The sequence below is a fragment of the Phocoena phocoena genome, chromosome 3 (genome assembly GCF_963924675.1).
Source record: "Phocoena phocoena chromosome 3, mPhoPho1.1, whole genome shotgun sequence".
NCBI classification, from domain to species: domain Eukaryota; kingdom Metazoa; phylum Chordata; class Mammalia; order Artiodactyla; family Phocoenidae; genus Phocoena; species Phocoena phocoena.
In genome coordinates this window covers 63,278,080-63,301,660 of record NC_089221.1, presented here as the reverse complement: position 1 = coordinate 63,301,660, position 23,581 = coordinate 63,278,080, and the positions used below count along the sequence as shown (strand labels likewise).

The 23,581-nt window shown below is 39.4% G+C and overlaps 1 protein-coding gene across 1 annotated transcript in view; it reads left to right on the top strand.

The window, feature by feature from the left end:
* The window catches only part of HOMER1 (homer scaffold protein 1), a 123,702-nt gene extending 121,857 nt beyond the window's left edge, over positions 1–1,845 (top strand). Inside the window, exon 9 of the mRNA XM_065873418.1 lies at positions 37–1,845. Within this exon, the coding sequence (XP_065729490.1) occupies positions 37–225 (189 nt within the window). The 3' untranslated portion in view covers positions 226–1,845. The remainder of the gene's footprint in view (positions 1–36) is intronic.
* The last annotated feature ends 21,736 nt before the right edge of the window (positions 1,846–23,581 follow it).

The following is a 23,581-nucleotide window of genomic DNA, read 5'->3' as shown; positions in this document are numbered from 1 at the left end:
GACACACATATATATATCACACTTTTGTTTCTAAAGGAAGTAGAAATTCGGAACAAAGACCTGGAGGGACAACTGTCTGACTTGGAGCAACGTCTGGAGAAAAGTCAGAATGAACAAGAAGCTTTTCGCAATAACCTGAAGACACTGTTAGAAATTCTTGATGGAAAAATCTTTGAACTAACAGAATTACGAGATAACTTGGCCAAGCTACTAGAACGGAGCTAAGGAAAGTTAAATTTCAGTGCCAATTGATTAAAAAATATACTGTCTCTCTTCATAGGACTGTTTGGGCTCTGCATCAAGATTGCACAAAAAATTTGAATATCCCTTGTCCAAGAGGAGGATCTTTTGAAAATTGGAATTGTATATTTCAGTGTAAATTTTAGAGTTCAGCTTGTAGCTAGTTGGGGAAAAAGAGATGAAAAACTTGAACTACAGATTACCTCCATGTATATTATTGGCCATAGTTAACTAGAAAGTTATAAACAGACACTTAATGCAATCTTTTTTCCTGATATTAGCCAATGGGAGAATTAACAAATGTCTGGGTCACATCCCCTTTTTTGTGTTCAACACAGTGAAGGTTATCTGCTTTTTAAATTAATTTATTTATGATATCTAAAGCTGTGTTTTGTGCAAAAACTTAGTGATGAAAGCCCTGTCTTTTGTTGTAATCTGAATAATTTCTCAGGATATTTTTGCACTGCTGGCAGCAGTGCCATTACCAATTAATTCTTGCCAGGAGTGAGAGTGAGCTGCATCTTTAATTGAAACATACTTACTATAACTGGGTGTATAGAGTTCTTCCCTTTTTTTATACTGGAAGATATTTCACTCTGGTGACCACTCTGGTACACTCTGGTGTTCTCTAATCTTGTCTGCTGTAGAGTTTACTTTTCCATATTGATTCCATGTATTTATGAGAAGATATTGTCTCCCATTTTATTACACATTTTAAAGCCAACTAATGAAGGCAGCTGAGTCCCTCCAAAATTTTTCTTTTTAAATTTCTAATAAATTTGACACACAGTACTGAAATACAGCAGCCCGTCACTGGCGGTCTGGTCTAGCAATGTTAAGTATATTTACAGAATATGCAGTTACATTTATTTATATATTTTGCAAGAAATCTTTTCTGAATGATTAATGCATTTCAATTTACAAATAATAATGGTTGTTGGGAAACTGTTTATTATAGATCATTTTAAGGTGTATAGCTATTTTAAAGGCGATCCATTTCCATCAAGCAGCCAATCAGAGGACTATTGGGATTGGAGCCGTGTACTCTGTCTGGGTCTTCACATCAACCACGTCTCTAGTCAATCCTCACAAGGCAATATTCTAAACTGTTAACTAGGCATTTCAAAACAGGAATTCAATTCAGCGGGCTCTTCTCAGTGAACAGGATTTAATGTTGTTTTGAGGTAATTTTAAAGGACTTTCAGCAAACATGCATTTCTTTATATATTTCTTTTAAGAAACTGTTTTAAAAGTAAGTCAAGTGCTGTCTAGTCTGCTTATGGAGTAGGAACTGCATCAGAGTCCATATATTCTTGCTGTCCAATGCTTGTGACGTTGAGGAGGGTTCTTATTTAAAGTGTATGCTTGAGTATCTGACTCCATGGAGTTTACAAATGCACTGACTTTTTGTTTGTACCCCAAAACAGTTGAATTGTTAAGTACAGAATTAAGCTGGATAATCAATTTGTAACCATTTTTTCACTCACAAACAGCTAATCAACACTAGACAATTTTGTTTTATATATATATGTATGTGTATGTATGTAAATACATACATATTAATTTATATTAGAGTGAAAAATAAATGGTTTGTTTCTAACGTTAGTTTCTAAAGTGAGTTTTCAGGTGTCTCTGAAAAGTTTATATCAGACACTTAATCATCTTGTATTATGTGCTATGATATCATGTAAGTTACCTCCATCTATTTTAGGGTATTTGCCTCACCTGTTTATAATAGGGAGGATAATTTAGGTACACAAGCTCAGAGCTATTTCTCTGATAAATCAGGTAATAAAATTTATTTGATTGATGGAATTTTGAAGTAGATGTGATTTTATCCATCAGTTTCTGAGTAACAGAGCACCAGATTTTAATTAAAATAGGGGATTTAGCACTAGGAATCAGGAAATTTGGTTATGAAGAGTTAAAAATTCAAAAAAAAATAGGACAAGCTGTTGAAATGGTAAGTGAATTATTTTAATGATGTAATAAGATATTTTTAAATTTTGACAAAGTTGTCATTTAATGGGAAAATAACTCACCAAAATGTCTCCACTTGAATTGTATTGATATATGAGACATCTGTAATTCGATATATACATATACTCATATGTATATACAGAAAATTATTTTTAATATTTTCCTATGGACATGAAATCTAAAATTGGAAATTTTGTGAGTTTTTTCCTTTCCAATAGAGTCTAATTTTTTCTTTTTTTAGTGATTCAACAATTTCTAGAGGGCTGCACCTTTAAATTCCCAGATTGTCATTAGACGTGTACAGTATATGGGATAAGGTGGACACAAGTGCACATATAAATAAAATTTTCTTATTAAGACTATTTTAAACATTCATTTACAGTAGGAGAGTATCTAGAAATCATCATCTACAAGTCATAATTAGGTTGTGTGCCTACTGTAGTTTTCTTCATTTCTGTATTATATAAATAAAAGTTTGCATATTAAAATTTGATTTTTCCCAGAGACAAGTATTATATAATGTATATTTAGATCAAACTGTGGTAATATATTTATCAGAAAATAATGTTGGGGACTATAGCCTGAACATGTGGACTTGAAGTGACACAGAAAAGGAGAGCAGAGATTGATCCCATTGTGTGTAAGTTATTATAACTATGAATTCTTGTACAAAAAAAACAATTGAAAAAAAGAAAAACAAAAATACAGTTTTTATTTTGAAATACACTTGTTGTTCTCTGGAGAATGTATCTTTTTTTCCTTCAGTCTTTTACAGATACTTTTTAAAAAGCATTTAAGTGATGGCAGCATTTACTTAAATCTTACAGGTGCTACTGGATTTTGCATTAGTGTGTTATGTTGTGAAATCCTAACTTTGACATAAAAGGTTTTATAAGTATTTCCCTGCCTGGAAAATTAGTTTTTGTTTCTCCTCTCTCTCTCTCTCTATTTCTTTTTTTTCCTCCCCCTTTCTTTCTGCAGATTAAAAAAAGTTCATGAAGTTGCATCCCTCCTGTCCCTAATAGAAGAACTCCAGCACCACCATAGATTTAAAGTTTTGCTGTCATTGAACTGTTGGGAAGCAGTTAGAGGAAAAACTTACACCTTTTTTTCAAGTGGAACTAAAACAGACACTCAGTTAAACCACCACCACCTTTTAAAACTCATTTCTTTGCCTTGTTAAAATTGAATGTATTCTTTCACACGTGTGCTCCGGCCTCCCATGTTTTTACTTAACTCTGGAGTATGCAGCTCAGCTGCTGTCTCCTCGCAGACCTGATTTTCTGTCAGCTCTGGAATGCGAGGCAGGCCATTCGGGAAAATGTGTTTGGTGGCAGTGGTTTCTTGTTTTCTAAAGAAATCCTTTTGTTTATTTGCTATCAAATGATTTTAACATCCTGATATTCAGTGCTTGAAGCCATGAAATAGTCTTCATTGAACTTTTTTCTTCTGGGTATTTAACATTGTTCCTTTATCATTCATGAAGTCAATTAATTTATATAAATCTTAAAGAGGAAAACTTTCAGGTAAGAAGTAGTTGAGAATGACACATTTTAAAAAAATTTCTCAAGTAGGATACTATGCTATAATAAGTATTTGTTGAGAAGATAATTTTCATGTGAGAAAATATTGTAAAAATTACTAGAAAAGGATCATTTTAGAATGGAAACAGATGTATCATTCACCTTACTTTAAATTGTGAAAGTGTATTTTTAACTAATATTCATGTTAAATTGGACCTTAAATTTTTATGGCAGTTTTTCTGTATGGGAAACCAATATATAGGTGTCACACAAATAAGCATAGTTATGAATTAAAAGAAATGAATGTTTTTCTCTTTTTGTTTATATATTGATATTACCTGGTAAAGTAGCTACAAGTTGCTAACAATTTTATCCAAGGAAAAACTCAGTCAGCACTACACTGCCAAGTGATTTCTGCTTAGTATATTAGATAAAAAAGAATTGAGTTATTTTTAGCAAAAACAGGTGACCCAGGGATAGAAATTGCATCTAGAATAGGGGAAAGGCCATAAGCTCCCAACAGATTTCTAGTCAATTCGTTGATCTCTTTAAGTACCCTTTTTATCTTTTAGATTAAAGGACACATTCCAAAGGCTACCAGAAGCGTATGTGGGTAAGGAGAGGATATTTTTTTGTGAAAACAAAGCCAGCAAAAAGAGTAGGAGCCTGATGACTTCAGTTTTTATCTAAGACACATCAGGGTAGCCAGAGTCACATGAAGTTCTATTTTCTACCTTGCTGCTGCTTTTAACTAAACAAGTTGGGACTGCCCTAGTGAATTTCAAAGGCTTTCAGAAGATCCTGTCATTATTGCCTGTCAGGATTTATAACCTAATATAAGACACCTAGCATTCAGACCTCACCATTCCATGGGATTCTGACCTACTTTTGTCAATTATTTTCACGTCAGATCTGCCCAGGGACAGAAATGTTGCTCTGTTTTCTCCTAATAAAACCAAATTAAGACGACAATGGGTGCCCTCCAAAATTAAGCCCATTTCTGTAATATAGAAAAATTTCTTTTGTGGGTATCTTTTCTAACTACGTTCATGATTTTATCTTGTTATCTGTGTTTTATAACTATGTTACTATATATGCATATATATATATAGTAAGTCATATCTATATGACTTGTGTATATGACTTATTTGATTGTTATACCTTAAGTGGAATGACTGTTTCAGAAAACAGGGCTAGAAAGCAGACGTACTTGAAGTAAATGCTTTCTCAACAACTTCAGTATCAAATGGAATAGAAATGGGTGTTTGTTGAATATCTGCTATGTGACAGGCACTGTACTGTTTGACATTTCATTTTTACGCATAGGGCCCCTGCCAGGGGTTTTCCTTTGGAGGGGGGATGAGGGAAAAAGGCTCAAATGATTGCACCTGCTATGTTCCCACAGCAGTCAGTCTGGTCATCCAGTCCACTGTCAGAAGGTGGACATCTTACTCATGTTGCTGGTACCGTTTTTCCCTTGAGCTTGCCTGTCTAGAATATCTCTATTAGGACACTTCTTAACTATATGTTTTATATTTGCTCTTCTTGAACTTCTTCCTTCAGGCTCCTTTGGTGTTTACAATGCTTGTCATCATTCAGTTGCAAGTCATACTTTGTTTGCAGGTGTTATGTTTATGCAATATGTTTTACTCCCCAGTTTTTTTAAACTTACAGGCTTCAGATAATCCAAGGAAAGTACATTTCATATGCAGAATTTCAGTCTATAAAATTTAAGTAGCAAACTATTTATAAAGGCCTTGGGAAGACAATTTATCTCTGAAGTTCCCTAATGAAATAAGTTGTAAACCTGTAAAACTCACCCTCCAACACTAAATAATAGTTCAGCAGGATGTGGGTTTTGCAGTCAGTACTAGGTAACTTTGTGGTCAATTCTGTTTCCACAGAAGTTAAGGCCTCTGTGACTGATCAGGCCATTAGATCATTTACAGAAGTGACTCATGGCCCTAGGTTCTTTAGATGGATGGTAGCCCTCAATTAAATGGAATCATATAATATTTGTCTTTTTGTATTTGGCATATTTCACTTAGCATAATGTTTTCAAGGTTTATCCATGTTGTGGCTTATGTCAGAATTTCATTCCCTTTCAATGTTGAATATTCCATTGTATGGATATACCACATTTTGTTTATCCATTTATCCATTGATGGACATTTGGGTCATTTCCACCTTTCAGCTATTGTGAATAATTCTGCAGTGAACATTCATATACAAAGATTTGAGTCCTGCTTTCATTTCTTTGAATATATACCTAGGAGTGGAATTGCTGGATCATATGGTAATTCTATGTTTAACTTTTTAAGGAAGGGCTGGGTTTGAATTGAATTAATTAAAAAGACTCATAGAGCAAGGTACCTTCTCATTGGGAAATCACAGTTGTGGGGTTAGTATTTTGTTAATAGGTCTGTAAGTGATCCATTGGCCTCTTAAGTCATGCCTTCTATTCTCTTACCTAAAATATCTGTTGAGCACCTGGTATATCCCAAGAATAGAGACACAAGAGAGAAGCTCATACTTCAGTGCAGGACACAGACAGTTTACAGTGCATAAGTACTCTGATCAAGAGGACTAGCATGAGGGAGCCCAGAGGGAAGAAGAGTCAAGAAATCTTTTCCAGAAGAGATGATACCTAGCTGAGTTTGGGTGGGGGAGTAAGAGCTAGCTAGTTGAAGGGGTGTGAGAGAATTGTAGAGAATGTGTCGTGTGCAAAGGCTTAGAGGGATGAAAGCATCGAGACATTTAGAAGGTTAGAATGGGTTAGTACACTGACACACAGGGTGTTAGGGAAAAGTATATGGCAAAAGATGGTGATGGAGGAGTAGGCGAAGGGTAGATCAGGAAAGACTTTGTAAGTCATATAAAAGATTTGGGTATTATTCTGAAGAAAATCTAGAGATATTGAAGGATTTTTTTTTTTGTAAAGAAGTGATATAGTGTTAAAATATATGGTTTAAAAGTCTAGTTAGTTCTGCAAATCATAGTAGTCCCTGTTGAGAGGCTGCTTTATGGTGGTTGTACTGGGATGGAAAAGGTGAAATGGATTCAGAGAGTATTGGGGAGGTAGAATGAGTAGGGCTTCTTGGTGGAATCAGTAGATGGCAAAGAAAAGAGAAGAATGTAGGATGATTCCTAGATCTCTTGAGTTGGACAGCCAGGTGTTACCATCCCATTTACTCAGTGAATTCAACATGGGGAAAGGGTTAGTTTTGGTGGCGGCAAGACCAAGCAAGATGAATGATGGGTTAGATCTGTTTTGAGTTTAAGATGCCTATGGAATATCCAAGTAGAAATGTAGTTCCAGTTGGAGCTTAGGAGAAAAACATGAGCTGGAGATAGATATTTGGGAACTGTCAGCATATGTATTGATAATTGTAATTGAGAGCATGAGAAACGGGGAGATTACAAGATGAAAATGTCACTTTGAGCCAGGTACAAGACAAGAGCTTGTGAAAGAGACAGAAGGAATGACCGAGAGCAGTGAGTAGACAGAGTGAGGGACTCGTGGAAGTGCAGAGTAGCCAGATTTCACACGCGAATAAATAAATCAACAAATCGACTCATGTCTTGAGGCAATGATATTCCAGCTGTGTTCTGTTGAGACTCTTCATTAATATTTGATAAATATATTTGAACATAAAAAACTAAAAGCCAACAAACTCAGATATGCAGTTTATAACATTTTAAAATACTGAAATCCAGCAAACATCAGTACCAGGTTAACTCTTTTTGTGCAGATGCCAGAATAAAGCCATCTCTGATAAACTTCATGAAGAGCGCCTTGGTATTTCAAGGTGAGCTATTAAAGAACTGCTACCATTTCTTAATGTGAACCAGGACTTTCTCAATACTGTGCAACGGAAACAAAATACAGAAATAGGGTCTACGTAAGATAATGTCTGTCTTCTGTAAACCCAGCCTCAAATGCTGTTTATGAAAATAACTTCACTTTTCTTATTGACTTATTAAATTAAATGTTACATACCATTCTTTCTGTTAATATATTGGTTTTCCAGGTGGCTGTCATTTCTAAAAGGTTACAGGGGTGAGGGTCACTGTTTCCTAGTAGAACTTGGCTTATTATCTTTCTGTGGCTCAGCTGCCTCCCCTCAAAGTCAAGTTCTAGAGGCTTAAGTGTATTACATGTACCTTTTTGTGTTATTTTGATACTAAATTCACCACTAGGACCAGATGACGTTTGTGTTTGCATTGCTATAGAAAGTTTTGAGAGTTAATATTTCTGTTATCTTAAATGATACTTACTCTTTTTTTCATACTGATTCATAAACAGATAACTGTATACAAATTATCTCTGGTAGAAATTATCTCAAACAAGGACAACAACCACAAAATACTCTCTGTATTTGGTTTTAGAATGCTGTATGGTATATTTGATTTTTATTTCTAGTTTAAGTTAAAATTAGCTTGAATTCCTTGAGTAGACACGGCTTGCACTACTTGGGCAACAAATTAGAGCATGTTAGACATTCCAGGAAGAAAAGAGGAGCTACTGGTTTTCAAATTTGGCTCCAACTAATCCATAAAACTTGCAAATCACTTGTGAATTGTCAAATAAACTCTAACTTTTCAACCACCTTTGTTCATATTTTTCTTATGTAGTGATTAATCTTGGTCTCCTTTGGCAGAGCCTTTATTTTAGAATATATTCTGTGCATTAAAATCCCATGTTCTATATAATAGTATAAAACAGAATGTCACTGTCTATGGCACATGGCCATCTCACAACAGCTCACAACAAATTTTCACAGCAATGTCGTGACCTAAGTGTTATTGTTATCCCCATTTTATAGATTTTATAGAGTCTGAGATTCAGCAAGATTAAGTGATGGGCCAAGTAAGAGGCAGAAGGAAGAGTAGAACACAGGTGCTCTGCCCGCTAATCGTGTTCCCTTCCCACTCCATCGTGTCTGAACTATGAACGGCAGACCTTTTGTAAGAAGGCAGGTACAAAAATTTATCAACTCACGATATTTAACAATCTATCACTTAATGAGAAAAATCGTTCGTTTTCCATTTCACAAAGGTATTATGTCTTTGAATGCTTATCTCCCTGCTTCTCTCCTTTTTTAGAAAAAAAAACCCCTATATTTTCATTTTAATTTTGCAAGTGGTTCATATATGCTTTCCTTTTTCAAATGTCTTTAAAAGTACAGATAAAGCAAATGTCACCCTTGATCTTTCAGTTCCAGCCCTAGAAATTACTAGTGTAATCTATTCCATGTATGTCCCTGCAGCATTTTTATATGCATTTATATACAACATATATGTGCTTATAGAAATAACTAGTTGTTTGGAGGGGAGGGAGTACATAAATTTCATCAAATGGTATGTCTTGTTATAAATTTGCTATTTTTTACCTAATCTCTTGGGAAGATCTGTGCAAGTTGGTACACATAGACCTACCTCATGCTTTTTAGCTTCTTCAGACTATTACATTTTGTGGATGGATGATAGTTTAGTTAAGCATTTCCATATTTTTTTCTTACTTTTTGTTCTATCCCCTTCTTTCTGACCTTGATGCTACTTTTTCAAGTATTAGGGATATTCAAGATTGATTAATACTCAGTTAATCAAGTCAAATGTTCCATAGTCCCTCTCGTGTCCCCGGGGAGTCAGAATGAACTCTGGATAAATAACTTTTCCTAAAAACTAAAACTCCAAAAAATTTTTAACTAGTCTTGATGAAAATTTTCTAAATTACACTACACGCAGCAACCAGCAACATGCTTTGGATGTAGTCATCACTCAGTAAACGAGCTGCATGACTGAACACGCTTACTGTCTTAGAAAAGAGAAGATGCTTAGTGTAAATGTTTACCTTTGCTTAGTGACTTGGTCCACCAACCACTGTACAGGGCCACCATCTGGGGATGCCTGGAGGACCCCCAAGGGTGTGTAGGACAGTTTAAAACCCAAAATGCTGTGATTTATAGCCTTCGAAGTGGGGAAGAAGGACATAAGTTTAAAAAGGAAAGGAGATGCTTAAACTGTGGTGTATCCAGCTACTGTCTCCCTCTTATGCCAGGAGCCTTTTGTCACCTTAATGGTGGCTTTGCTTCTGGTCCATCCCCTGCCATATTTGGCTGTTCATTCAGTGAAAGATTTTTTGAGCACCTGCAATGTCACAAGGGACTGTGCTGGGCCCTGGAAATACAAAGATGATAAGACAGAGTCCCTACCCTCAAGAAGCTTATACTGTAGTGAAGGAAGAAGCATGTATGTTAGCCAATAAGTACCATAAGACATTAACCTTATCATGAAAGGAGTCATAGCTTCTGGGGAATATACAGAGAGGGGAGATAGTCAGTGTCATTGAGGAGGTGGCATTTGAATGTAAAAGATGAATAGCAGTCCACTTTGAAGATCAGGTGAATGGATGGAGAGCCGAGGAGAAAGGCTCATCACAAGAACAGAGAGACGTGCTCAAATTCAGTTTAATGCCCAGTGGCTTAGCTTGGAGCGTCAGAGCAGACAACGGTGGACAGATTCCAGATGGGTCCTTGTCTTGTGTTCTCGGCAGTTCTGACTCTTCCTAAAGGGAGTGGAAAGCCATTGAAACCTCACGGGAGGGAAGTAGTGGGACTGGGTTTACATTTTAGAAAAAGTAAGTCACTCTGGCCACAGTATCAAGAATGAATTCAAGACTATGTGAGGTGATGGAGGTGTTAACTGACCTATCCTGGTGATCATTTCACAACATATACATGTATCCAATCATCACATTGTACACCTTAAACTCACGCAATGTTACATGTCAATTATATCTCAGCAAAGCTGGGGAAAAGAATGGGTTAAAGAAAGGTTCTGCAAGACCAGATTCAGGGTCAGGGTGGCTTTTTTTTTTTTTTTTCCCCAATTGTAGCAATCCAGGTAAGAGACCAAAAAAAAAAAAAAAAGGGAGTGATGCAAAAACAGCTGAACTAAATATGAGATGTTCAAGAGATATGTGTTGGGGTGATATTTTGAAACTTCTAGTTTCTCTTTATTTCCTGACATTTATTGTTCCTTTCCCTCCCCTGCGCTCTCAGCAGTTCAGGCAACAGCAATAACGTCCTCTTCCCTGGCCCTCAGGATTGGGTTGTTGCTGTAGTAATGAGAGAGGCAACTCCCTACTTTTGAATTTCTCCCCTCAAATGAGGTTTTTTTTAAAAAGACCCTCCCTCCTCATGTCAAGGAAGAGGAATGGAAGGGAAAGAAGACAATGAGAGGGCAGCAAGTATCACCAAGAAGGAGCCCCGAGCACTGCCCCTCCTGCCAACACTGCCTGAGATGAGAGTTTGGGGGACAAATAAGTGAGTCCCCAGAGAGGATGGAGGATCAAAGTGCAGAAGACAGCTCTGCCTCAGTTTCCAAGTTTTGCCTGGAAGTTTCCTGGGGGTCCAGGGTGGCATAGGGAAGCAGCTGAGAAGTTCCCGTGCCTCACCCTCTCTAGCAGGCACAGAAGCCACTGGCAAAGGAGCCAGTGAATCGGGACAGAGGGTCACCTGCGTGGATCTGGCACCAATGACCAGATGGACATCCCAGTGGATGCTGGTACAGAAACATGCCAGTGATGAGGGCCAGAGGGAACCAGCCATGTAAGCAAATGCAGCATCAACAGAAGTGGATAAAGAGCAAGGACCCATACTCTCCAAGTCCCCCCAGGCGCTTGATACGAGGTGAAACTTAATTGTAACCGCAGGGAGGAGGTGGTAGAAGGGAAACTCTGATTGGCTGAGTTTATGTTGAATTGACAAAAACAATTTCTGCTGCTATGCAGAATGTATTTTAGAACAAAATTATATTCTTTGCACACTCTAGTTGTGGCCTGGGAAAATGTATCCACTAGCAGTAGACATTGCAGGACTTGGTAACTATCGAGGACTTCTAGGTTTCCAGATTGGGTTTGAAGAAAGATAAATTCCGTTTGGATCTGGTGAGTTTGAGGTACTTCTCCAGAAGCCTCATGGATCTGAAGCTTGGGAGAGAAGTGTAGGCTGAAGAAATGAATTTGAAAGTTACCAGAAAACAGCCTATTGGTGAAGCCATGAGTAGATGAAATCAAACAGAAGGTGAGGATTACAGGACCGGAGCCCTGGAAAGCCCTGACATGTAAAAGGGTGTGCAGAGAAAATGGAATTAGAAAAGAGCCCATGAGGAAAGGTCCAAAGTAAACCAGAGAAGAACTAGCAGGTGACACCAGATAATCCAATCAATAGCTCTCATTTAATTTTATACTAAATCAATAGGATCCACTCCAGGATAGTTTTTGGATACAAACTAAAATTCTTTGTGACATCTCTTCTTATTATCCAGGAAATGATCTTCCTCATGTCCAAACTCAAGGCCACATTCTGGTTGCCTGAGGATGCCGGGATTCCGACTACGAGGGCCTAATTTGTGTTAAAATGGTGAAGCCTTACTTATTTCCATAGTGCTCCTGCAAGGTAGATCGTAGTTCATGTACACGGAGAGCATTTTTGCATGTTATGCCAAGGAGCTGTCAGGACTTTTTTTTTTCACTATCTTACCCAATTCCCCTTTTAAGAAAAGAGCTCTCACAAATTATTTTCAGAGATTAAGACTAAAAAAATTTGTTCTTTTGACCTGTGCTTCTTATTTCTAGGCATTGACAACTACATACATCCATTATTCCCTTATCACCCTGGCTGCTAGGAAGCTCAAGACCAGATTTTGGGCTTAATTGCTGTAGGGTTCCTCAGATAGGTGTTCTTAGAATTCTAGGTTTTTTTCTTCCTTTTGGCCCTTATTTATTTGTTCCTGTTTCTGTTTTTTTGCTCAGTAGTTTGATTTTGTTATACTGGCCTGATGGTACTCATATATATATGTATATATATATTTTTTTTTTTTGGAGGGGGGAGGCTGCGTTGGGTCTTCATTGCTGCACAGGCTTTTCTCTAGTTGTGGCGAACAGGGGCTACTCTTGGTGCGCAGCCTTCTCATTGCGGTGGCTTCTCTTGTTGCAGAGCATGGACTCTAGGCATGCGGGCTTCAGTAGTTGCAGCGTGTGGGCTCAGTAGTTGTGGCTCGTGGGCTCTAGATCGCAGGCTCAGTAGTTGTGGTGCATGGGGTTAGTTGCTCCGCGATATGTGGGGTCTTCCCAGACCAGGGGTGGAACCTGTGTCCCCTGCATTGGCAGGCTGATTCTTAACCACTGCACCACCAGGGAAGTCCCGGTAATATTTTTATAGTAAGTTACTTCAAATCTTTTTTTGAGTTTGGCAAGAATTAGAATAGCTACAAAAAAATAAAGGATATGTCATCGTAATTTTGCAGGGTTTTTTTAACCTGTACGTCTAAGGCTAGCCATTGGTCTATGTTAGTAACTGTCTTCATTTATTAGTTGCAAAGTTCATTCTGTTGAATAATTCAGAGAATCTTTTTTTCTCTATAGTCAACCCATATATTAACGATAGCAAAACTTAAACATGTGATTGCTTGATGTTATAGAGCATTTAAGAAAACAAGGTAACCCCAGTGAAGTGATAAAATTAGCTTTCCTCTTTTGTCTGTTAGCTCTGCTTATCTGTCATGGCACATTGGTTAGAATAGTGGCCAGTAATCTTATGTCACTGACATAAATTTTTTTTCTCCATATCTCATGTCAGAGCTGATAACCAGCTTCTTACTCTGACTGTTGAACTATCATGAGGAAGAACTCAACAAAAATAAATAATAGCGTATGTACTGTGCTAGGTTCATAACTGTGGGCATGCTTTCATTTGTCACATCTTTTGGACTATCACATCTGTTTTAGGTGTCAGGATCTACTTTTACCATCACCAGTGAGGAAGATACAAGGCTTTCCTCCAAGGTGAAGACTGAATGATTGAAAGAGACTTTGTCAAGACAAAATTTTTCCCCAAGAGTCCTGCCAAAGATTGGGCCCTGGGGAGGATGCACCATGTAATTCTCCTTTTCCTCCACTGGCTACTAAGTTAACCTTTAAGCCACATATGCCAGGTTAGAATGCAGTCACCAATCACCATTGCTTTAATTCTCCCAACTTAGATGGCGCTTAGCCACCTGAGCTGAAAGTTGGATGAAACTCTCCTTTGAATAAGGCTCATCACAGGACTTAATGTAGCCTGCTTCCTCAGCCAATGCCTGCTAAATACCAGCTTGGACCCCAACAAAGAGAAACAAGGTCCAAACTCTCCTTTTGGCTAATGATTTGATTGTCAAACCAAGATGTCTCAAACCTATAATTCTCGTTTTAATTGACTGCATTCTGTTTGAAAGAGCAATAGCTTCAGGGGAGGAGAGTAAGAACTTTTATTAACCACAGAGTGTGTATTGGGCCCTGGACATGTCAGGTCATTTGGGAAGGGCAGTAGTGGCTCTGCTTCACAGAGTAGCACCCAGGGACCCTAGGAAACCAGTGGTCACCCAACGCCATATAACTAGCAAAGAGTGGAATCTAGTTTGAACTCAGATGGGCTTGACTCCTTTTTTTCTCTAAGAGGCATGTTTTTCTTTGCCAACCTCAACAACGAGAGAAAAAGAGGCAGAAAGATAATCTAAAAAATGGAGTGACTGCTCACTTAAGAGGCTGTAACAAGATTGGAGCTTGGTGGCTGTTGCTAGAGTCTCCAGGGCAGGGTCCTTAGGAAGATTCCTAAATTGCTGACCGTGACTCATTCAGTCCTTTCTGTTGCCTGATTTTACCATCTGATCACAAGACTGTGCTGTAACTTTGGAGTGAAAAAACAAAGCTAAGAATCCATACAGTATTCTCAACTCCCATCTAATGCTGTGATTCCTGAGATGCCTACTTTATACATAATGGGGGAAATGCATACAAGGAAGTTACATGCAGTGACTGAACAACACTCCAAATACGGCTTCCCACTTGTGCCAGGATAGACTCATGCATGTGGACTTAGAGGAGCCTCAGGGACAGGTTTTTGGAAAATCAGGCCTTGGGGTTCTGGAAGCTTAGTACTCTCACTACAGAGCACTCCTGTTCCTGTCTCATCCCCCTGGAAAGAGTCCCGGGGTTGGGGTTGCTGGAGTCGGGGTCAAATGAGGGGTCAGTAGTAACAAAGGTGATGACACCCCCTCATTCCTCCACCTAGAGAACCTTCTTAGCCTTTCCCTAGACATGTTCTCTAGTAAAGAACTCCTTCCACGTCAGCCTTGCTGGGATCCACAGATTTCAAAATGAAGATTTTCGTTCTGCCTTGTCTAAATACTGAGACAGGTTTTGTTGCAGACTGGGAGCTGGCAGCAGCTCTCCAGAGCCAGGATATGTAGAATTCCTTAAAAACATGCAGCATGGAGCAGCATGAAAACATTAGAAATGCTTTTGAGAATCAACTTAATCTTCCAGCTCTGAAATCAGCTACGTGATGATGGGGGCTTTTGTTTTCTTTGCAGAGCCTAGGCTCCCTTTGAGAAAACTGACAAATTTGTAAATGTGGTAAAGATAACACTTTTCAATAAGCTGTTATTTCTCCCTCTTTATTATTTGGGTCAAAGAATTTTTTGAATTTCATTCCAATTCTTTTCACTTTGTGTATCAAGAAAAACAGTCATAGCAAGAAAGACTTGACCAATATATTCTTTTCATATCACAAATTCTCTTCTCAAAGATTTTTTCTGGGAGGAATGAAAGTAATTTTATTTGTTGTTGGGTTATGGTCAAGTACTTGCAAATGACGTTTTTTTCCATGAAATAGGCACTTTCTGATCTACCTGATTACAATACTTAAAACGTTATACATCCAGTGGCGTCTCATCTAAAATGATTTGTTGTTACTGCTAAAGATGCTTTTACAAATATCCCTCCAAGTGACAACAGAAAGCAGACATGAACTGATTTTTTAAATTAGAATTTTGTTAGCCTTATGTTTTGGATTAAGAAAGAGATGTGGTCAATTAATGGTTTTATTCCATTTTTATTGCAAACAAGAATGAAAAAGAGAAAAAATATTTTCACACTGGATTCCCCTTGAATGAATTCAAGCAAAGTTCATTACTAGTGGTTTTGCATCTGGCAAAGGTGTAAAATTGTGCCCATAGAGGTGTTGATTTGCTCCAATTCAGCAGGGCCCAGCCCTTTGGTGGGCAGTGCTGGCGTGGGAGAAGTGGCCTTCTCTGCACATCTGTTAAGTCCCAGGGGCTTCTAGGGTTTGGTCAGAAGCTCATGCTAAAAACGATCTTTTTCCCCACCAGATTCTAGGTAGAAAAGGTATGTCATCCATTCATCTGTTGATGGACACTTAGGTTGCTTCCATGTCCTGGCTATTGTAAATAGAGCTGCAGTGAACATTTTGGTACATGACTCTTTTTGAATTATGGTTTTCTCATAAGCCCAGTAGTGGGATTGCTAGGTCGTGTGGTAGTTCTATTTTTAGTTTCTTAAGGAATCTCGGGAATAAAGACGCAGACCTACTAGAGAATGGACTTGAGGATACGGGGAGGGGGAAGGGTAAGCTGGGACGAAGTGAGAGAGTGGCATGGACATGTATACACTACCAAACGTAAAATAGATAGCTAGTGGGAAGCAGCCACATAGCACAGGGAGATCAGCTCGGTGCTTTGTGACCACCTAGAGGGGTGGGATAGGGAGGGTGGGAGGGAGACGCAAGAGGGAAGAGATATGGGAACATATGTATGTATAACTGATTCACTTTGTTATACAGCAGAAACTAACACACCATTGTAAAGCAATTATACTCCAATAAAGATGTTAAAAAAAAAAAAGGTATGTCATCCACTATAAATGATGACTGGATCTTTTCAGACTCTGACAATATGAGTCACATCTTAGGACTATGCAGTTCTTCCTGACATTTCCTTCCATGAACAATTGCACACAATTCCACACACTTGTGTTTGCCATTCAGTGTTCTTCACACACATGGGACCTGCAACTCTGCTTTTGACAGGCTCCTCATCTCCCCAGGCCCCCGTTTCTTTCTCTGCAAATGAGGGAAATGGCCTATAACTCCTTCCAACCTCTTCTTCCATCTCTAGAATATTCAATACATTAAGAGGACAGGGTTAAGAATCATTGCTTCGAAAGAAACTCTAAGATTTCTATCATCTGAGGGCAAAGGTGGGCCTGCAAGTCATTTATTGTCTCAAAAAATTAAGACCTTTCTTTAAACAGGGACCTACCATATGATCCAGCCATTCTACTCCTAGCTACTTACTCCAGAGAAATAAAAACATGTCTGCACAAAGACTTGTACGGGAAGCTTTATTCCCCCAAACCACAAACTGGAAACAACCCAAATGCCCATTAATAGATGAAAGAATAAACAAAATGTTGTACATCCATACAATGGATTACTATTGAGCAATCAAAAGGAATAAAATGATCCATGCAATAACATAAATGAATCTCATTATGCTGAATGAAGGAAGCCAGACACAAGATGACATACTGTACATTCTGGTTATGTAAAATTCTGGACAATGCAAACTAATCTATTACAGTTACACAAGGCAGGTCAGTGCTTGCCTGTGGACTGCAAAAGGTACAAGGGACCTTTTTGTGGAGGGAAATGTCCTGTATTTTGATTGTGACGGTAGTTTCACAGGTGGATGCAACTGTCAAAGCTCATCAAAATGTGCGCTTTAAATGAATACAACTTATGTAAATTGTTTCTCAAAGTTATCAAGGAAAATTTTTTTGTAAGCTCTTGACCAATCTGAGGCTTGAAGAAAATACATAATGGGCAGCGGATAAAGTTTTGAGGGGCCATGATATCAAAAAAGGAATGACAAACCCAAAATATTCTTAAACATTCTGGAAAGCCCTTTAGTTTCTGGGCAGCATGTATGAATTTGTAGGAAAATAATTTATCTTCTGATTTCAGGTAAAGCCCAGAACAAAGAACTGCCTTGGAAGCTAAGCAAGGTATGTTGCTCCACAAACAAAGGCAGGTACATGGTGGTGAGCAGCTTCCTGTCTTTGCAGCAAGTCAGGCCCCTTCATACCGACTTCTTCCTTCACTCTGCCCGAGGTGGTATTTACGGGTCTACTCAGGGGTGGATTCCATTCTACTTTATGAATGTCTATTCAGAAAAACTAGAAAGCTGTAGGGCATATTCTTCCTTTATAGGCCACATGGGGCGACCGATTTTAGTTGGCACCAACTTGTAGAATCACAGGATGTGAGATTTGGAAGGAGCCTCAGAGATTCTCCTGTCCAACTTCCCAAAGGAGGAAGCTGAGGCCCAGAGAGGGTAAGTGAGTGGCCTAAGAACACAAAGCACCAGCAGGACTAAAAATCACTGCTCTCTGGGAGTCTCTCCACTTTAATACACTGGCTCATCACTTATTGAAAAAGTGCAACCCAAAATCTCTAGCCAGATCCTAAATCCAGGCTTAATTAGCCTGCTGCACCTTTATTTTTTAAAATTTTTTAAATGTTTTATTTTTTTTAATGAAAGCTGTAAAATGGTTGGATTCTAGCTGAGAGAAAAGCAGCAGATTCCCAGTTCCGGCCCTACTGCGAGGAAACGTAAGGATCAAACCTCAGCCCGGGCATGAATGTGAGGCATTTATGATTCTTGTAGAACTTGGCAGCAATTACAAAAGCCTGCTCCATGGTGGAAATGACCATGTTAAATTTCCACTCTTACTTGCATTTGCAAAAATAGAATAAAATTATTTCTTGGGTAGAAGCATCCTCTGTGACTGGGAAGTGCTTCTTGTTCGTTGCTGCCCCTTTTACTCTTCATGTATTTCCCCTTGATGGCTGTTGAAATAGCAGATATTTCATACAGAGAGAACATTCATCACAGCAGATTCTTGATTGAAGTTGAGTCAGATTCTGCCGTGAAGCAGCCACTGCCAGGGAGTAAATTAGGCCTCTCTGGAAGCTCCACCACCACCCAGTCTAATATGGCTTTAATTTCCAAACTACAGTTTGGCAGGGCCAGGTCTCAGCACTGTCCCCAACCTCCTCCTCTTGCATCTGACCCCTCGGCGCCTGGGTTTCACGGGGCCGAGACGTCCCCTTGGGGGTCGTGATGTTGCTTCCCAGTGGTATCTGGATGGCACCTGCCAGCTGGTGCCGGTGCAGGGGAGACAAAGATGATAGCTGTGTAATTTAGCAGTGCCCTTGGCCCTTTGGTTGGCCGGTGTGCTGTTAACATGTTTTGCTCTTCCCGCAGACTCCCCAGAAGGTCTGTTGTAGAGTTTGGTAGAATGACTAGGACAGTAACTTCTGGAAGAAGACTTCGGATTGTTGGAATCACCCCAAGCTGAAGAAGCAACACCGGCGGCCCCTGCTTCTGTGAGGGGGCTCCTGGATCACCAAGCGACGGCACGTCCTGGAGGTGTCGGCAGTGCTGGGGCCCACCCTTCCCCGTGGTGGTGTTTTCTGGGTCACTCTGTCTTGTCCTGAGGGCCATGCTGTGCCGTGGCTGCGGGACACACCTTTCATGTGTGGGCACCGTGGATGGGCGGGTCTAACCCCGTATCCGGTGCGTCCCTCCACTGAGCACCGTGGGGGACAGACTCCCTAACACTGCCGACACCTGTGCATCCACAAGGGCATTTGTCAGCGCTGAATTCCTTGTTGAGCAAGTGGATAATAAAGGTACTGACCTTAATGGTCTAATCAAACCAGTGTAGTAGTGACACAAGAAATCATTGAAAAACTGCGGGCGAAGAGCTGAAACTTTCTCTAGAAAGTTCGTTAATGACCAGAATAGATTATATAATCTACGTACAATCATGGAGAATTGAGATGGGTACTTGAAAAAAAAAAACAACCAAAAACACATATTCTCCCCACCTCCTCTAATCCTTTGAATTTAAATCATTTCCATCATTGAGGTCAAAGGTGTTGGGGCCACCTGAAGTACAGAATTAATTTTCTTCTCCATTTTCTATTGATTTATTAATTATAAATGTAGTCTTTTGTTTACCTAAGAGACAGGAATACAATTGCTATTTCAAGTCACTTTTACTTTCTATTTACTATTTTTTTTTTTATCAGCACACAAGCATGTTCTAGTGTCTCTTACCTTTAAAAAACGAATCCGCCCTTAATCCTTAGAGCTATCAGTTGATTCCTCCCCTCTTCACTGAAAAACTTCTGAAAGAATTGTGGGCTCATGAATTATCTCCATTTCTTATCTTTCCATTTGTTCTTCAGACTTCTCCACTCTGGCTTCTGCCCATACTGCTCTGCCAAAAGTACTCTCTCCAAGGTAACCAGTAAGCTCTATGTCGTCCATTCCGGGGAGCATTTCTGAGTCCTCATCTTCCTGGAATGCTCCCTGGAGGACCATCTGATAATCTACTGCACACGGAAGAAAAACCAACTCACATTGTGGCAAACAAAGCAGTGAGTTTATCGTATGGTTTCTTTAATAATTTTCTCCCCTCTGCTTCTCCCTTCTTTCTGGCATTAATCAGATATTAGATTCGTTGAATTGATCCTCTGTCTTTTCTATCTCCTTAGCTGTTTATTCAGCTCTAAGAGTTCCTTGCCTATCTTTTAAACCTTGTGTTGCATGTGTAATGTCAGCTGTCAGTTTTTGTTTCTCAGTGTCCTCCCTTGTTCTCAGATGATTCCTTTTTATTGCAACACATTCTTGTTTCATGGATGTAGTATTTTGCCTTACTTTTCTGGCAAAATTAATTTTAATTTTTCCTACTACTTCCTGAATTGTCTGTTTTCTGAGTTACCTTGTTTGTTTTGGTCTCTATTGTGTGGGGACTTTCCGAAAATGTCTGTGACTCAAAGTAGTCTGTTCATATTCTACAGGGAGACCCTGGGAGCTCTAGGGGACCGAGAGGGTGGAGCTGGTGGACTGGTGGCTTTGGGGGTAGGTTGATTGGGTGGGAGGCCAGCTTTGTCATTTGGTAAATCTCCATCTCTCCTCACACCCAAATATTACCATGTGCTGGTCTTTTGTCTGGGGTGATTTAGTTTCTCCGGAAAGGGATCTTCCAGACTCCCGGGAGGGCGGGGTGGGGACAGATGCCTCGCTGAGAGCCATGTCAGAACCAAGCAGGAGGAGGCCAGGGGCCTTGTGATTCTGAAGGTAGATTGTAACTCGATCCTACAGTGTTCAGCATTACCTCTGCCCTCCTCTTGGACTGCTATTTGAGTCTACATCTTCTCTGGCTCACTTTTTCCAGGGAATGAACTTCTAGACTCTTGCTGTGGGAAAGGAGGGTCTGGAAGGTGGGGGGAGGGAAGGTCTCTTGCTCCTGTTTGAGAGTCCCACCATTCTCCCTCTTTTCACCTGATACCTCTCCCCACCTTTCACAGAACACAGTGCCCCCCAGCGGTGCCAGACCCCTCGGGACTCGGCCGGCTCCTCAAGTGTCTCACTGCAAGCTCTCAGGTCAGCTCCCTCCACTCGCTTAAGCCGTTTACCTCCCATACATCGTTCAAAGGCTGCACCTTTTTTGTCCATAATTTTCTCCTCTTTTGTTCTTTATTCCTTTACTGTCATGTTAGGGCTTTAGGAGGGAGTATCAATTAAGGCATGTTTCAAGCCACCATATTTAACTGGAAGTATGTTGGCATTCTTTATAACTTCGGATTATATTTTGATTCTTTAGGTCTGCCTTTCCACAGAAAGTCAGAAAATAGAAATTCTGACTTTTTCAGCTACACCCAGTTCTTTCTACAAAGAGTAAACATGAAGGTAAGGATTTTTGTTGTTAATTTAAAATGTTGCCTGTTACATAATATTCATTTTGTGTCATGTAAGTGAAATTATGTTCTATTGAAGAAAGAAATGTGTATGGTTATTGCTGCTTTTTCAAATTATCCAGGAGCATCTATCCTACTCTCAGATGTCCTTGCTTCTAAGTTACTCAGATCTTTGCAGTTCTTTGTGAAGGATTTTGGTATCAGATCTTCCGAGTAATAATAGCTAACATTCATATATGTGCCAGGCACTCTTCTGTGCCCTCATCTAACCCGTACAACAACCATATGAAGTTGGTATCATTATTTGTCTCTCTCTTCGGAACACAAAACTGAAGCACAGAGAGTAATATGTCCAAATTCACATGGCTAATGTCTCAAGAGTCCTTGCTCTTCACCACTATGCCATGCTCTGTTGCAAAATCTTTTTCTTCTATCTGATGAAACTTCTAAAGATTTTCCCACCTACTTCCCCAGAGGAAACTTACAATATGAAAACACCTAGAGAGAGAGTTTAAAACACACACACATGCACACACACAGCCAATTAAAAGAAGCTGTGTAGACCGGAAGTCTGAGATGAGCTGGTTTTTCCACTGGAGCAATAAATTTGGCTCTGATTTACTGTCAACTAATTTTAAAAAGTGAAATGTTAGATTATACGGTTCTCATTGTTTTGTAGAGCAAGCATGCACATTATTTTTCAGAGAAAAAAGTTTTTGGCAACTGAATTCTAGAAGCAATTTCTACAATGCTAATGAAAGAACTCTAGGGTTTTTAAAAAGCTTTTTATTGGAAATGTAATACATAATCAGAAAAATACAAAAACATAAACACACAGCTTAGTGAATTATTATAAAGCGAACCCCCATCTCACCACTACCCTGGTCAGGAAAGAAAAGCTTAGCCCCACAGAAGCCCTCTGTATGCTCCTTTCTGGTCATGAAGCTCTGGTCTCCCCAAACGTACCATTATCATGACTTTCGTGCCAATCATCTTTTTTTTTCTTTCTGTTAGTTTTACCACCTAAATAATATCCTAAACACTATAGTTTAGTTTTGCGTATTTTTTTAAAACTTTGACTGGAATCATGTATTAGATATTTTTGCTTTTTCTCGACTTTATGTCAGTGAAATTCATCCAGATTATTTTGTGTAGCTGTATTCATTTTTATTCTATAGTACTCCATTGTCTGACTATACCACATTTTAGGGATATACCACAATTGTCCATTCATCAGCTGATAGACCCTTGGGTTGTTTAGTTTGGGGCTATTAGGAAGAATGCTGCCTTAAGCATTCTTGCATATGTCTTCTGATTCAAGGATACACACATTTCAACTGGGTCATTGGGTGACCATATTTTCTTTATGTCTCTTCCCATCATGTTCCATCTATACATGTCTATATCCAAATTTCCCCACTTCATAAACATACCAGTCATAGTGGAATATGGCCCACCCTAATGACCTTATTTTAACTTGATTACCTCTGTAAAGGCCCTATCTCCAAAAAAGGACACATACTGAGGGTCAGGACTTCAACATATGAACTTTTTTTTTTTTTTTTTTTTTTTTTTTTTTTTCTGCGGTACGCGGGCCTCTCACTGTTGTGGCCTCTCCCGTTGCGGAGCACAGGCTCCAGACGCGCAGGCTCAGCGGCCATGGCTCACGGGCCCTGCCGCTCTGCGGCATGTGGGATCTTCCCAGACCGGGGCACGAACCTGTGTCCCCTGCATCGGCAGGCGGACTCTCAACCACTGCGCCACCAGGGAAGCCCAACATATGAACTTTTTGAGGGAAACAACCAAGTTGGTCATACTAAAACAAGGAACAATTCTAGAAAGAGGACAGTTTGTGCATAGGCCCTAAGGTAGGAGACAGATAATACACAATGCTAGAGCTCAGCAAGCCATGAGGCTGATAGGAAGGGCCAAATCACAGTCAGCCTTATAGTCCGTAGGAAGGAGATTTGGGATTTTATTCTAAGTGCAAGGAAAGTAACCGGAGGGTCTTATGCAGTGGAGAGACATGATCTCACCACTTTTGAGTGGAGCTGGAAGGAGACAAGAGTGGCGGTGAAAGATCAGTTAGGAGGCTACTGCAGTACCCTACTTGAGAGATGAATGTGGTCTGGACCAGTGTAGGGGTTAGGGACAGAGGAAGCAGTG